Source organism: Periplaneta americana, chromosome 16, assembly GCF_040183065.1.
Source record: "Periplaneta americana isolate PAMFEO1 chromosome 16, P.americana_PAMFEO1_priV1, whole genome shotgun sequence".
Taxonomy (NCBI): domain Eukaryota; kingdom Metazoa; phylum Arthropoda; class Insecta; order Blattodea; family Blattidae; genus Periplaneta; species Periplaneta americana.
The window spans coordinates 188502619-188519516 of record NC_091132.1 but is presented as its reverse complement, the minus strand read 5'-3'; the positions used below and the strand labels follow the sequence as shown (position 1 = coordinate 188519516).

Sequence of the window (16898 nt, the reverse complement as noted above, 5' to 3'; positions counted from 1 at the left end):
ACAACATTTTTATGTAATTTATATAGGCAGGTCAGAGCGCCTAATAGAGAAAATCAGGAGAGAGGGAGTCTGTGCAGGAGATGAAAAGGTAAAATCACCAGAGAAGAACAGACCAAGGAAACCTTTAATTCTTGTAGATGATGTGGACCGATGTATTTTAAGAAGAAAGATACAAGAATTTTATACCATACAGAAAGAAATTCCGACTCTGAAGAAATTATTGAAGGTTGCGAGAGAAGCAATAAATTTCCAAGGTGGGAGAGAAACGTTACAGATTAATAGAAAAGGAAGTAGCTAGATTTGTTATCAGCAACAGCAATAGTAATGACTCAGATTCAGATATGTTTGGGGTATGCCCTCTGTAATTTCATGCATAATACAAGTCTTGGTCTTTTGTAAATATGTAAATATTTTCTTAAGCATAAATTAGAACTCCTGCACATTATCACTATATTATGTTATATAGTATGTAAATATATAAATAATTTCGTACCATGTAGTAACTTAGCCGGTCCCTAGCCCGGATGAGAAAGAAAGAGGGTACATGACTATGTGTTCATTCATTCCTACAATTTTATAATTTTATTAGGACTTCAGGATCACGTTACAAACCTAACAAAATAAGATAATGAGGTGAAGGAAAAGTATTTATGACGAAAACATTTCTCTTTAAAAACGAAATAGATTCCATTCACGTAATTTAAGTAATAAAGGTAATAAACCAATTTCATCTATACTACAAATTAAAATGCATAATTCTCATTGTTCCGATATAAATTGCAATTGTTCAATTATTAATGAAGTTAATGAGGTTAAATACTTAGGTATAATTACTGATAATCATTTAAAATGGAATAATCATATTCATTATATTTGTAATGAATTACGTAAAACATTATGTTACTTTGTTATTCTAAGAAATATTTTGTCAATTAACTGTTTACTTGTAATTTATTTAGCATTATTTCACTCTATATTTATGTATGGTATTATAGGTTGGGGTGGAACTTATAAATCCAACCTTTATCCGTTAATTTTACTACAGAAAATAGTATTAAAACTTTGATTAAAAAAGCAGAAAGATTATCCAACTGAATTGTTTAAACATTTCAAAGTTTTCAACATTAAACAAATGCATTATATTAAAATATTTTCATAGAAATTTTAATAACTTTGAAAGGTAGGCCTATATACATAAATATAGAACTAAAAATATGAATTCTCTGCGTTTGTCTGAACCAAAATGTAAAACCAATGCAGCTTTTTATCATAGCATGAGTCAAGGTCTCAGATTATTAAACAAATTTTATTCCAATAATATTTCAACCACGAATCCTCACCAAATTAATACAAAAATAAAAAAAAATTGTATTGGATATATAGTTTGGGTTTAAACATATTAAACACTATTTAATCTGTATTCACTCTCAATTTTAATTTTATTTTTGTCTGTATTGGAATCCCCTCCTGAGCACGAGTCAGGAGTGGGCTAGTTTATCTTTCATTGTATTTATTAATCTGTATTCATTTCTAACTTACTAGCAATAAAAAAGTAAATAAATAAATAAATAAAATAAATTTTTATTTAACCAACAAAATATGTCCACTGTAAACATATAATTATCTTCAAATAATCGTAAAGTCAATCAGCGTCATTAGACCTACTTAAATTAAATTATTAATAAATAATAATTTACCTCACATTATTAATAAGCAATATTCAAGAGACATAACACTGTTTGATGGAATCTATTCGGCAAGGTTCGTGGCCTGCAGTTTGACGTGGTGGAAGGAAAGCTGGTGGAATGGAGTGAGTAGAAGTGTTAACTTTACCAAGAACAATGACAGCACTGAAGGTGCACAGATCCGATGGTCTGACAATAATACCGAAGTTGTACAACACTATCCAAATTTGTCAGTCTTTGCACTATAGTGACTACTAGAGCTATTGATTGACTAAAAATTTTGATGAGTTAACTGGATCCTGTAATCAGTTCATCGAGATTTAATCGATTTTAAGTGTAAAAAAATCATAATTATTTAAAAAAATAAATAATGATGAAACAATACACATTATCAAATACATAGTGCACAGGAAAATGAATACAACCCCAACATAATAGACAACATCGTAAGAAAGACTAAATGCAAACAAGAAAACGCCACACAAACACAGGAAAGAAACAAATATATCACACTAACATAAGAAAACAAAAACACATACAAGATTACATCATCATTCAAGAAACTAAAACATTGTATACAGAACAAGAAGTTTACAAACTAGCATGCAACAGTTGCAATGACGACTTCTACATTAGACAGACTGGAAGATCATTTCAAACACATTACAAAGAACATATCACAGCCATAACCAAACTACACAACAATTCAACCTATGCAGAACACATCACAAACTCCAATCACAACTACAGCAACATAGACACTGACATGAAAATACGATTACTACACATGCAGCCAGAAAAACAGAAACTTGACTCCCTAGAACAATATGAAATTTATAAACATATAAAAACACACCCACATCACATTCAACTCAATTTCAAAACACACACCCTTTTCGACGCAATCATGAACACATCCCACCACAACAGGAAACCAGAAGATAGCATGGGATCTCCATTAGGCTTTGGACAATGAAGAACAAGACTTCGAAACTAGTCAGCCAAGGTAAATCCTAAATATTAACATGGTAAAGAAGTTGAAAATTCAATCAGTGATATATAAGTGTTAAAAGTGTATATATAGAAAAATGAAGATTTTTTTTTAAATTTAAATTGGGTTTATATGACTTATATCGGATTTTTTTAAAATGCAATTTTTGCTTATATAAATCATTTGAAATTATTGTCAGATAAGTGTATGCTTCAGTGTTTATGAAGTACCTAGGATAAATATTGAAGAATCAATCTACATGCTGTGTTTTAACAATAATTTGAATTCTATCAATAGTCTCTAAACACACACCTTCATCTCAAACAGCAGAAATAACTAAATTGCTCTCTCAATTAATATCACTCAATAAAAGAATTGTATTCCAATGGATACCATCCCATTGTGGAATCCTGGGAAACGAGAATGCGGATGCTTTAGCAAAGAAGGGCAGCACTGCTACTTACAGACCTTTTACTAAATCTACGTATTATTCTGTGAAAAGATTTATTAAATCTACATACTTAGACTTGAACAAACAAAATTTGATAACACAATCTCAAGGGAAAAAATGGAACTCTCTGCATCATAATCCACAGTTAATTCTCGATTTACCACGAAAATCGTTTGTAGCTGCATTTAGATTGGCAACAGGCCATGATTGTTTGGCCAAACACCTACATAGAATTGGAATATATCAGTCCCCTAACTGTCCATTGTGCAACTCAAACCAAGAAATGGATTCGGAACACCTCAAAATCTGTGCTTCAGTGGCTGGTCATGATAATATCTTTGAAAAATATTGGAGTGCAAGAGGTCAAATGACTTTATTGTCAAACGCCTGGCATTAGAAAACAACAACAATATAATTTGTCGTGACCAAGTCTCCTGTATTTTTGTGATCAGAAGTAGGTTACCCTAATCAAGTAACTTACATAATATACATTTTTATGAATGTTAGACTATTGTTTTCACGCATTTTGTTATGTTTTTTATTACTGCACAAAATGTGTTACATTACTGCACATGTTGGTTTTGTTACTGCATACTAAAAAGTAGCCTGAATTGATCGTACGTTTTCTTGATTTCAGGAAACATGGATTTGATTTGGTCAAGGTAAATGCACTTTATCTCTTGCCTTGCTGTTGTTTGGTGTCGCTGAGTAATTCTGGCTACACAGTCTGATGTCATTCGGTTTCAGCTGGACTTGAGCCGCCCTCTAGAGCAGCAGGGACCGTTCACAGTGATCCTGCACAAGCTGACAGACATCATCGCACTGGCTGTGCAGGGCGATCCTGAGGTACTGACAGTGTGGAGTGCAATGTTGGCATGGAGGCGGTGGGCACATGACTGATTGTGTTGTGTTGTGCAGGCCCACACCATGATCTCGCAGGTGGAGCACTACATCCGCGACCACCCTGAGGTGGCCATCATTGACCCCCTGGACAACGTGCGCAATCTGCTGGACCGGTACCGGTCATACAGCATCATCCACAACAGCGACCTGGAGCAGGAAGGTGAGTCACTCTTGTAGCTCAAGGCACTTACACCAAACTGGTGATGAAAATTTTCCCCTTTATGAATTTGCAGTAAAATCCCTCGTATCCGGCACGAGCCTATAATGAAGGTAATTAAGAAGCGAGTATGGATATTTATGAAACGAGCGCAAGCGAGTTTCATAATTTTCATATGAGCTTCTTAATTACCATAATAGGCGAGTTTCATACGACTTTTTATGCTCGACCATATTTCTAACTTGATATTATTAATTTTCTTTGTATCTGACCTTGGCCAATGTCCCGTATGTTGTGAGATGTGCGCAGACGCGAAAGTATTGATTTTTTCCGAGGAACAGATGTTCACAATGACCTTGCTAGGCCATAAGACCTACAGAGATAACATAAAAATAAATTAGATATTGAAAAACGAGATGACAAATTGAATTTATTTGAATATTATTTACAATTAACGCTAATTATTACAGCAACAGAATATAACCTTCTGCGACAGTTGGATTTCCAGCCTCCGTGACTTTTCGCCAATTCTCTTTCGATTGCATATCCGAGAATAATGGATACTTGCGGTTTTAAGGAGGCACATGCCGCACATTGTTTACTATCTACATTGTTCACATAGACAGAAAACTCCGTTATGTCCCTGGAGATCGGTAAGCTGTTACTTGGACCTTGCAAACAATTCCCAGAGATGTCTTTAAATTTACCACTTGAACTCGCCTGTTCAAAGGGATGTTGGACGAGTCTAAATAGGAAAGTGTGAAATTCTCTGTTCCTACAGCACGTAAAAGTTTCATTCGAGTGATAGATAGTATATATAAACAAGAAGACATTAGAGATATGTTAAAGAGCTACTTCATCTTCACAGTTGCAACATTGACTATACTGCTCTTCATGTCACATGGCTGCGTATTTAAAATTGTTATAAGGTTATGAAAATGTTTAGTATTTTTTTACGCTATTATGCATTACAATAAATTATGAACTGATGACTGTACATTACCATATGCAGTATTAAAAATAAACATTGTACCGATTTCAAAACTTTATTTTTAAATATCTACATTATATCAATCAATCTTCTTGATGTATGCAGCTGTTTGCTGACAACATAAAGTTCACTATAATCCACTGAAGTCTATTCAGTTGTTGTTTTTCACGAGAAATGAGGGGTATTTTGATCGGTGTTCATTATAGATGCCTGTTGCTAGTAGCCAGAGTTGGGGTGTAGTCAATATATACTGCAGGGCTGTGTCTTCTGCAACTGGTACTGATGATTTTAATTTACTTCTTTTGTGGTTTATGGATGGACAGTATAGAAGAATGTGTTCCAGATCTTCATCATGATTATTACACCACAGACAAGTAGGATTATCAGAAATGTGAAATTGGTATAGGTACAATTGTGTGACAATGTGACCTGTTCTGGCTCTTGTTAAAAATGTTTGAACCTGTCTGGGCACGTTTTTGTACATTTCCAGGTCATTTGGTTTCTTTTGTACAGACTGTAAAATTTTTCCTTTGTCAGAAGAGAGTCAATTGTTGATCCATAGGTTTGTAAAATGAGACTTTACTGAAGCAAAAGCAATGGATAGAGATATCACTCGAAGAGGTCTTGGTTGCAAATATGTTGCCTGTTTTGCAATATTATCGACTTTCTCGTTTCCAGGTATACCACAATGACTAGGTATTCATTGAAATGTTATTTCCTTTTGGAGTTCTTTTAGTTTACTTAGTTGTTCCTGAATTGGAATAATTCTATGTGCATATAGGTTTGGTAACACAATAGCCTTTGGTAACACAAACCTTGTCGTGGTAAGGGGGCTTAAACTTGTTGTTTAAGCTAACGAGTAACAAAGAGGTACCCACATAAGCTGCATTATCACCAACGCAGTCCCACTATATTTTTCACTGTTTATATTCATGGAGTCCCTCAGTGTAAAATTCTCCGGAGGTAAAATAGTCCCTCAATCGGATCTCCGGGTAGGGACTGCACTGAGAGATGCCAAGAATTGTACTAAAGTAGTTATTTGGAACACCAAAAATCTACATTATATGAAAATTACTAAATTTAAAAATGGAAAAAATTGTTTGTGTAGTACAATTATATGTCTTTATATAACCTGTAAACGTATTTTCCAATTATCCGGCAAAATCAGTTATCCAGCACTGGCTTTGTCCCACAGTTGCCGGATACGAGGAATTCTACTGTATTCAACTTATAGATTTTGCTAATTTTTATTCTCAAGTCTGATTAGTTCAATGTGTCAGCAATGTATACATCGGAAGGGGAAAGGAACTAGCCACACTATACTATTATCTGATGGCTTAGTTGCCTCATGAGTAGGGCTCTGATTTTTAAGTTGTCTGAGCGTTCATTTTAGGCTTTTTATATAATATGTGAAGTAGACTTTTTTAAGTTTTTTATTGTTAAAATATGAAAAATATTAATTTTAACATGTTGAAGAGATTTACAGTAGAACCCCGATTATCAGTCACCATATTAACCGATTGGCGGATTATCTGACTGTCTCTCGCTTCTTTTTTTTCTTTTTGCTACAGAAATATATGAAGTACTACTTTACGTTATTTTAGCACGAATTTTTTTCTAGAGAGTGTTATTACATGCCTTTACACTTACACAATTTGGTTTATTCAACTTCTATATAAAATGTACTCCACAATGTCAAAAGAAAACATTGTGCTAAGTATCAACAAAAATGCAAATAATTGAGTAGTTTGGAAAAAGAGAAACTGTGGTTCATCTCGCATCAGAATACGAGATTGGTGTTACAACTATGCGCTATTTAATAAAAAAAAATCAAGGATAAAGTGTATAAAGTATGTAAATCTACAATATGAGACCTCTACTATTGTTATCTTTTTGCTGACAGCCATTGCAAGCTTGCCCTTTTACAACCAGACTTGAATGAGTGAACTTCTGATCCACTACCTTGCATGTTAATTTGTTAGGTACAGCTTAAAGGAGTAAAATTTTGAAAATATTCAACATTTTCTTTCCTCCAGTACTGTATCTTGTAGAATAATGAAAATTAGTATGTGTAAAACACTGTCCTTCTGCTATATCATAAACATGTTTTTACGTTTAAAAAAAATTATTTACATATTTTTTTCAAAATTCAAAGTTCATTGTGCAGTGATGAAGCGTTTCCCTCATAACTCAAAAAGTATCCAACGTTCTGTGATTAAATTTTTTGTGTGTATTTATGCATGTCATATCTACAATATGTTGCAAAATCACTTCTCTACCTTTGATAGATTATATGATAAAAAATAAATTCATTTTTAAAAATGGTCAAATATCCAACACAACATAAAAAAATATTTTTTATTAAGGAATGTAGTTGAAAGAGCATGATATTGTAAACATGAGTTTCAGCAATAAAATAAAAGAGAGAGAACATGAAAAATTTAACAAGTTTATGAGTTATGAGGGAAATGCTTCATCATTGCATAGTGAAATTTGTATTTTGAAAAAAAAAAATTTTTTATCGTAATTTTTTTCTTCATATAGCAGAAGGATAGTGTTTTACACATACCAATTTTCATTATTTTACAAGATACAGTAATGGAGGAAAAAAATGTTGAATGTTTCCAAAAATTTTACTGCTGTAAGCTGTACCTAACCCCTTAAACGTAAGACCACAGAGAAAATTATAACAGTACAAATATTATTCCCTTAATTTACGAAAATATTTTATGATACAGATTATCCGATTTTCGATTAACCGTTCAGTCAACCCCCTTCATTACCACGGATAATAGAGGTTGTACTGCATTAAATTTTAATAATTCAGTTATTAATTAAAAAATTTATCAATTTTACAAAATAACTTTCCTTATTAAAAAGAGCAGTCTTTTAGATATACTTACAGAATACAATTACGTGCATGCCTTAACACATTTTTGTACATTGAAAATGTTCATTCAGTGGGGCATACTTCATTAAAGCCAATGTTTTGGGTTCATGAATCAGCATGCCTGTAAACTGTCTCCCTTCCATAGCCTTAAAGCCAGGATTGCGATGAAGAATCTCTCCAGCTTCGTAGCACAAGCAACTCCTGTTGGTCCGGGCACTTCTTTCTTGTAAATGTTGTCCAAAGCATCTTTCAATGTCAGGGTCGTACTTTCCAACCTGAGGATAGCTTCTGGTAAATGTGCAAAATTTGCTTTTATAAATGCTAGGGAAGCATTTCCTTGCTTTACTGATGCAGGAAGTCTCTGTTTCATCGGAATCAAGAACGACCTTTTCAATGTCATTCAGATGGTCAACATAGTAAATGGCAGCAGCCAGCCAGCTTCCCTAGCGGGTAAGAATCAGCTGAGGCAGTAGTGAAGTTCGCAGGTTTCAATTGGTGAAAATAAAGTGAATCATAAATAGGGCTAAGATTCTCAGATTTTAACTTTTTTTTTTTTCCTTCCTGTATATGCAATTTATTTCAATAGATAAATATAAATGGATATTAGGTCGAAACAATGATTTAGAGCAGCGTTTCTCAAACTTTTTTGAAGTGGGGACCACTTTTTTAAGTCAGAACAGTTCCTCGGACCACCTTACTCTTGTTCCCTACGAAAGCAAATTTATCATTTTTGTAGTACATTTTAATACCAGAACTGTAAACAGAATTAATTAATTATAATCAATTTAATTAATTTTATTTTATATTAGTATCAACTAATTAAGTTACTGTTAATAGAAAAAAATTCATTTTAGTTTTTTTAATAAATCAAGGCTAGAGTTTGGATAATCTTTAACTTTTTAACTAAACAAAATAAATATATGTTAGTAGTCACATTAATGAGATGGATAAGCCTCCGATTCTTGCACAGTTATTCTACATTTGGATATATGCTGGTAAGCTTAAGTCTGAGATCGTCACATACACTGAGTCTATTTCGGTTCTTTGCTTTCGTTAGAATTAGTGATGAAAACCCTTTCTCACATAGATATGTAAAAGCAAACTGAATTATAATCTGTAAAGCATCATTGTACAGTTCACTGTATTCTCTTTTCACTTGTGATGAGGTCCAGAAATTAACCATACCTTCCGCTTGGAATTTCATTTTAAGTCCGGTGTCATTCCAGAGTTTAATTAACTGTTCTCTTTCACTCAATGAAAGTTTGTTATTTTCAATATCGCAATGAAAGGAATAACGAACCCATGAAAATTTGTCATATTTACTTGGAAAATAAGTTTCAAATTGTGACCTCAGAGTTTTCAGATGCGAACATATTTCATTGCACATTTATTTTCCAATAACGAAATCATTTTCCACCAAAAAAGACTCTAGGGTTGGAAATAGTGAAAAAATCCTCTGTTTTACGGAAATAACTAGCAAACTAAGTTTCCTTTCGAACATCCTCATTTTCTCATGTGCATTGAGAACAGTCAAAGAATTACCTGTAGAGAGAGATTTAGTTCGTTTAGTTTTGAGAGTATTTTATTTATTTTTTTATTTTATTGGGTTATTTTACGATGCTGTATCAACATCAACATTTGGGGCTAAGCGGGATAAAGTTACAGGAGAATGGAGAAAGTTACACAACACAGAACTGCACGCATTGTATTCTTCACCTGACATAATTAGGAACATTAAATCCAGACGTTTGAGATGGGCAGGGCATGTAGCACGTATGGGCGAATCCAGAAATGCATATAGAGTGTTAGTTGGGAGACCGGAGGGAAAAAGACCTTTAGGGAGGCCGAGACGTAGATGGGAGGATAATATTAAAATGGATTTGAGGGAGGTTGGGTATGATGATAGAGACTGGATTAATCTTGCACAGGATAGGGACCGCTGGCGGGCTTATGTGAGGGCGGCAATGAACCTTCGGGTTCCTTAAAAGCCAGTAAGTAAGTAAGTAAGTATCAACATCTAGGTTATTTAGCTTCTGAATGATATGAAGGTGATAATGCCGGTGAGATCAGTCCGGGGTCCAGCACCGAAAGCTACCCAGCATTTGCTCGTATTGGGTTGAGGGAAAACCCCGGAAAAACCTCAACCAGGTAACTTGCCCCGACCGGGATTCGAACCCGGGCCACCTGGTTTCACGGCCAGACGCGCTGACCGTTACTCCACAGGTGTGGACAGTTTTGAGAATACATCTGAAGGATATGCCAATGTACTCATCTCATTCAGACGCTAAATAACCTAAGTTGTTGATAAAGCTTCATGTCATCAGCTGATGTGCAGGGAAAAGATGGCAAGAAACACCACGTTCGTAAAATGTCAGTACTGGGAGAAAAGGTGAAAGGTGATTGCCATTTCCAAACTCTCAGATTTTCAGCTATAGAGTGATATGCAATTCGTTTTAATTTTATTTTTTCTTCTGTCCTTTTTGAAGGGCCACAAGGGCAGACCTCGAGGACCACAGGTGGTCCGTGGACCATAGATTGAGAAATGCTGATTTAGAGTATTTTAGGTTGAATACCTTATTTTAGGCATTTTTAGGTCCAATGAAAATTACATACTTTCTTACAGGAAGTGTAGAAAACATATCTATTGAAATAAATTGTATATATAGAAAGGAAAAAATAGGTTAAAACCTAAGAATTCTAGCCCTACTCATGAATGATGCCTTATTGGTGTCACTTATGAGCTTAAAATTCATTGTAATGGTATTTTTCGATAAGTCTGTTATGATACTTGATTAATTAAATATATTTTCGTCCAAATGACTTACCAGAGTTTTTACAAACAAATATTATGAAAAATACATTGCGAATGTTTTTGCCACATGGCATCTTCAGGCATATTTTCACAATATCTAAATCAGTACATATTGAATGTTTGTAATAATATTTAGCAAATGCAAATGAATTGTAAACATATGAATGAAACCAGAATTAACATGTTAAGACAATAGTTACATTTGGTAATAATGTCACCCTTAACTTATTTACAGCATTAAAGGATACATGATAATGTGTGAATGTGGTGAATCACAGCAGACAGCTGTTCACCTCTTAAATGTTATTTGTGAGAAAATGTGGTTGAAAGTACTTAAGATTTCGTAAATTCCGTGAAATTTTTTATTTCAATTTTAGTGTGTGTTGTAGTTAAAAGATGTATCCCTTTTGCCACTACAATTTTAAATGTTTTAGCTTGCCCTGGATGCACTTAATTCATGTTCTTAGAAATGTCACTTGTACCCTTTTGCTTCTGACCCCCTCAACTGTTTGTACTAATTGAGTTTCTTATGTTGTAATCCAGTCTATAGATTTGTATTTTACTTTCTTTTATTTTAATTTTGTAATGTCTCGATTTCGACAGATAATGGAGAAAAAATGGGAGTACAGTGCATCAGTTATTCATAGATTTCAAAAAGGCATATGACTTGATTAAGAGAGAAGTTTTATATGATATTCTTATTGAATTTGGTATGCCCAAGAAACTAGTTCGATTAATTAAAATGTGACTCAGTGAAATGTACAGCAGAGTTCGTATAGGTCAGTTTCTGTCAGGTGCGTTTCCAATTCACTGTGGGCTAAAGCAAGAAGATGCACTATCACCTTTACTTTTTAACTTTGCTCCAGATTATGCCATTAGGAAAGTCCAGGATAACAGAGAGGGTTTGGAATTGAACGGGTTACATCAGCTGCTTGTCTATGCGGATGACGTGAATATGTTAGGAGAAAATCCACAAACAATTAGGGAAAACACGGGAATTTTACTGGAAGCAAGTAAAGAGATAGGTTTGGAAGTAAATCCCGAAAAGACAAAGTATATGATTATGTCTCGTGACCAGAATATTGCACGAAATGGAAATATAAAAATTGGAAATTTATCTTTTGAAGAAGTGGAGAAGTTCAAATATCTTGGAGCAACAGTAACACATATAAATGATACTCGGGAGGAAATTAAACACACAATAAATATGGAAAATGCCTGTTATTATTCGGTCGAGAAGCTTTTATCATCTAGTCTGCTGTCAAAAAATCTGAAAGTTAGAATTTATAAAACAGTTATATTACCGGTTGTTCTTTATGGTTGTGAAACTTGGACTCTCACTTTGAGAGAGGAACATAGGTTAAGGGTGTTTGAGAATAAGGTGCTTAGGAAAATATTTGGGGCTAAGAGGGATGACGTTACAGGAGAATGGAGAAAGTTACACAACACAGAACTGCACGCATTGTATTCTTCACCTGACATAATTAGGAACATTAAATCCAGACGTTTGAGATGGGCAGGGCATGTAGCACGTATGGACGAATCCGGAAATGCATATAGAGTGTTAGTTGGGAGGCCGGAGGGAAAAAGACCTTTAGGGAGGCCGAAATGTAGATGGAAAGATAATAATAAAATGTATTTGAGGGAGGTGGGATGTGATGATAGAGAATGGATTAATCTTGCTCAGGATAGGGACCAATGGCGGGCTTATGTGAGGGCGGCAATGAACCTTCGGGTTCCTTAAAAGCCAGGAAGTAAGTAATGTCTCGATTTGTTTTATTTTGTAATATGATAGTATTTTTTTCTTTTTACTTTACGTTCAGTTTCACTGCTTGTGTATTTTGTGACCTCATTGAGTGTAAAAGAAGGCCCTATGGCCCAAACTCCTCCAGTATAAATAATAAATAATAAATGAAACAAAATAAAATGTTATGGTAAAAAAACGTGGCAATTGCGTTTCGTTGGAGTTCATATTGTCACAACTGTCCAAGGTTAGAGATTTAGTACTCATTCACAGGCTGTTACAAAAAGAAACATTACAGTTCTTCCATTCCTCAAATGAGGTTTAGAAATTCTTATACATTCAGAAATTTAAAATAAACTAGTGGCATGTGCAACAAATGCTGCAAACTAAGTCCATTAGATGTTCAAATAAAAATTTTTCAGATTTATATTCAATGAAGAATACCAGACATTTTTCAAGTTATTTTCTTCAAAATAATGAAACATACTCCCTCTGAATGGTTTTTTATGCCAAATACTTTCTCTTGAACCTATGCACTTTCAGTTTTTGAGTTTCAATGCGAAAACGCAAGTAACAATGTCAGAACGATCAGTGTGTTTTTCATGTGGGAGTAAAGCAATAGCTATTTCTGGTCATTGTGGATTGTAGACGAAAGTTAAAAAATGTCAGGTTTGCTATGCTTTCGAACAATAGACATAGCATCTTGGTATAGCTGCTGCATGGAGAGCTTGAAATATAGAGGGTAAAATCATTTTATTCTGCTAAGAGATTTTGCTGAAATGATCGGGAGACTACAAAATTTTCTAGGCCTCTTATTTCATCAGTAAGTAATACCTTTTGGTCTTCCCTTAGGAACTGTAATTTTTGCCCTCTCTTGAGCCAATATTGAAGAGAATGAGGCATATATAAATGTCTACACCACACCACCATTAGGTGTATGAAAAAGACCCAACCCCACTTGAATAATAGCTATAAAAATATTTAATCTTTAATAAAAATATTATTATCCTATGTAAGTTTTGTATATATATATATGTACTACATAGCCACCACTCAGCAAATTATAGATACTCTCTACATCTACTTACATGTCTATAACTCCAAAACGTTTCACTTTCATATCATTAGTATAGCATTGATATGTATAATTAATGAAAAATAATGACATCATGGCTTCAACTATAATAATTTTAATGTCTGATAGTAATAATGTCATTAAACCACCTCAAGTTTTATATATTTTAATATCCAATAAAATTAAACACCGCAGAATGAGACCTGTAAATTATATTTAGTAAACTTTGAAGTTTTTAGTAACCAATTGAATTTGAGCTCTAGATATGTCAGCAGTCCTGCAGGTCATGGCCTTCGTATAATAGCCTATTGTTTATTGTAGTTTGTGTTTTGTTTTATATTGAAATGCAATTAGTTCTCAAAACTGACAAAAGATGGATTTTGGAAAATAGGAAAATGATGTAGGAAAATTGACATTTCACTGAAAACTACTATTTTTCTGAAAAACGTTGGGTTCCAAGCTTCAAAATGGGGGTCATTTATTAAAATGCGTTCAGTCATTTTCCCGTAATTTCCATTAGCAATTCAAATTATATGTATACAGACGTGGACAAATTATTAACAAAATTGACGATTTTTATGATAATTCTGTTTACAAAATTTGACTTTTCAATTTAGACTACAGTTGACAATTTTGCATATTTCTATCGTTACAATAGACAAAATACGCAAAAATGTCAATTGTAGTTTAAATTGAAGAGTTAAATTTTGTAAAAATATATAATAAAAATCTTCAATTTTGTTAATAATTGGTAAATTAGCAAAAATTTCAACTACAGTCTAAATTGAAGAGACAAATTTTGTAAAACTATAAAATAAAAATCTTCAGTTTTGCTAATAATTTGGAAATATCCCAAATGTCAACTGTATTCCAAATTGACGAGTCGAATTTTGTAAAAATATATAATAAAAACCTTCAGTTTTGCTAATAATTTGTAAATATGCAAAAATATCAAATGTAGTCCAAATTGAAGAGTTAAATTTTCTAAAGCTATACAATACAAATCTTCAATTTTGCTAATAATTTGGAAATACGCAAAAATGTCAACTGTAGTCTAAATTGAAGAATCATATTTTGTAAAAATATATAATAAAAATCTTCAATTTTGCTAATAATTTGTCCAATTAGTCCAGACACATGATCTGAAGACATTAATTCGCCAATTTAGGCACAGAAACATAATCATAAAGAAAGGCAAAAAAGATCTTATGGATTCAATATTTTATAACGTTAATAGAAAAAAAATAGTTCAGACAAGTGCCCCCCCATATGCCCCCCATAACTCCGCCTATGGACGCATTTGATAAGCTGATGTCTAATAAGAATACTGAATGGGCAATACATGTGCAGATCTTGAGGCAGCAAGCAAGAGAGCAAAGAAAGAAATAGTTTGGACTGACAATTTTCCAGAAAAATGTATTGAACATTTTCCAATGGAGAGTTTCCTTCTCACATCAGTACATCAGTGTTGTAATGCTCTTGTGTCTGTCTTGTAGATGTGTTCACACCCTCTTTTGTGGAGCTGACATCAAGTGACGTGCAAGAGAATCTGCAGGCACTGAGACTTGCAGGTGTGAAGTTTCCATTTGGTAAGTACCTACATACATACCTTCACACATCAGTGCAAGAATGAATAACAAAAAGAGTGATGAGGTACTTTATTGTGGGCATTAGTATATAGGTGTGGGCTACGCCTTAAGGCGCGTCTCCACTATTAAACATTTAACAACAACATGTTAAATACCGGTATAACATGTATATGGACATTTCAAGTCTCAATTGACTTAACATGTTGACTAAATATGTTGGCGAGTTTTCCAGCAGAAATGGAAAACATGTCAAGTCAATTCACTTGCTTGTGCAGCGTCGGTACAGTTTGGCAAAGTTCGTACAGTTTCCAAAGCAACAACTAACTTCCGATTTTGTGGCGCGTATCTTGATCATTTTTATAGGTGTTGGCTGTAAGTTGTTCGAAATAATGGAGTGGACGAAAGAAAATACATTAGAATAAAATTAATGCACTGATGGAAAAGCCTTGTTTGTGGGATGTGCCTGCAAAAGAATACACGGGCAAAACTAAGAAGGCCGACTGTTTTAGAGAACTGGAATTATTATTTAATTGTTCTCGAGAATACAATAGAGAGTTTTCGCACTCTCGTCGTACGCTAAACGTTAATGCTATGTTGACGTCAGTAATGGTCGTATTTGGTGATGTATGTTAACGTTCGTAAAACTTCGGAAATAATAATTATACGACATTACCCACTCCTTTAACATCTATCATGTCGTAGGTCCTATGATAGTCAATCAATCGTGCTTTAATTGAGATGAAATGGCTGCTCTTAAATTGTGCATTTCTTTGATGTAACAGGAAGTATTTTTGCAGCACTATATTAAAATCGTGTTCTGACATTCTCAGCAAGTTTTTGAATCCAAATCGATACTGTATTCAACTTTAAGCCCGTTTAGAATGTATCCTGCATAGTGTCTTTTACTAAGATATTGCCTCACCCACATTCTCATTTTCTTCCCTGTAACAAGCAATAGAGGCAATTACAAAATTGAACATTGGGTAGGATTACAGTGCAGAAAGGATTATAACAAAATTGAACATTGGGTAGGCTTACAGTGCAGAAAGGATTATAACAAAATTGAACATTGGGTAGGATTACAGTGCAGAAAGGATTATAACAAAATTGAACATTAGATAGGATTACAGTGCAGAAAGGATTATAACAAAATTGAACATTGGGTAGGATTACAGTGCAGAAAGGAATATAACAAAATTGAACATTGGGTAGGATTACAGTGCAGAAAGGATTATAACAAAATTGAACATTGGATAGGATTACAGTGCGGAAAGGATTATAACAAAATTGAACATTGGATAGGATTACAGTGCAGAAAGGATTATAACAAAATTGAACATTAGATAGGATTACAGTGCAGAAAGGATTATAACAAAATTGAACATTGGGTAGGATTACAGTGCAGAAAGGATTATAACAAAATTGAACATTGGATAGGATTACAGTGCAGAAAGGATTATAACAAAATTGAACATTGGGTAGGATTACAGTGCAGAAAGGATTATAACAAAATTGAACATTGGGTAGGATTACAGTGCAGAAAGGATTATAACAAAATTGAACATTGGATAGGATTACAGTGCGGAAAGGATTATAACAAAATTGAACAT

The 16898-nt window shown here is 33.7% G+C and overlaps 1 protein-coding gene across 4 annotated transcripts in view; it reads left to right on the top strand.

The window, feature by feature from the left end:
* Nucleotides 1-16898, top strand: part of LOC138692255 (inositol-tetrakisphosphate 1-kinase-like) — a 40618-nt gene that overhangs the window by 4581 nt on the left and 19139 nt on the right. For all 4 annotated transcript variants that reach the window (XM_069815413.1, XM_069815411.1, XM_069815410.1 and 1 more), the window contains 4 exons: nucleotides 3765-3789; nucleotides 3875-3973; nucleotides 4046-4190; nucleotides 15196-15288. In XM_069815413.1, coding sequence (XP_069671514.1) covers nucleotides 3765-3789; nucleotides 3875-3973; nucleotides 4046-4190; nucleotides 15196-15288 — 362 coding nt within the window. The remainder of the gene's footprint in view (nucleotides 1-3764; nucleotides 3790-3874; nucleotides 3974-4045; nucleotides 4191-15195; nucleotides 15289-16898) is intronic.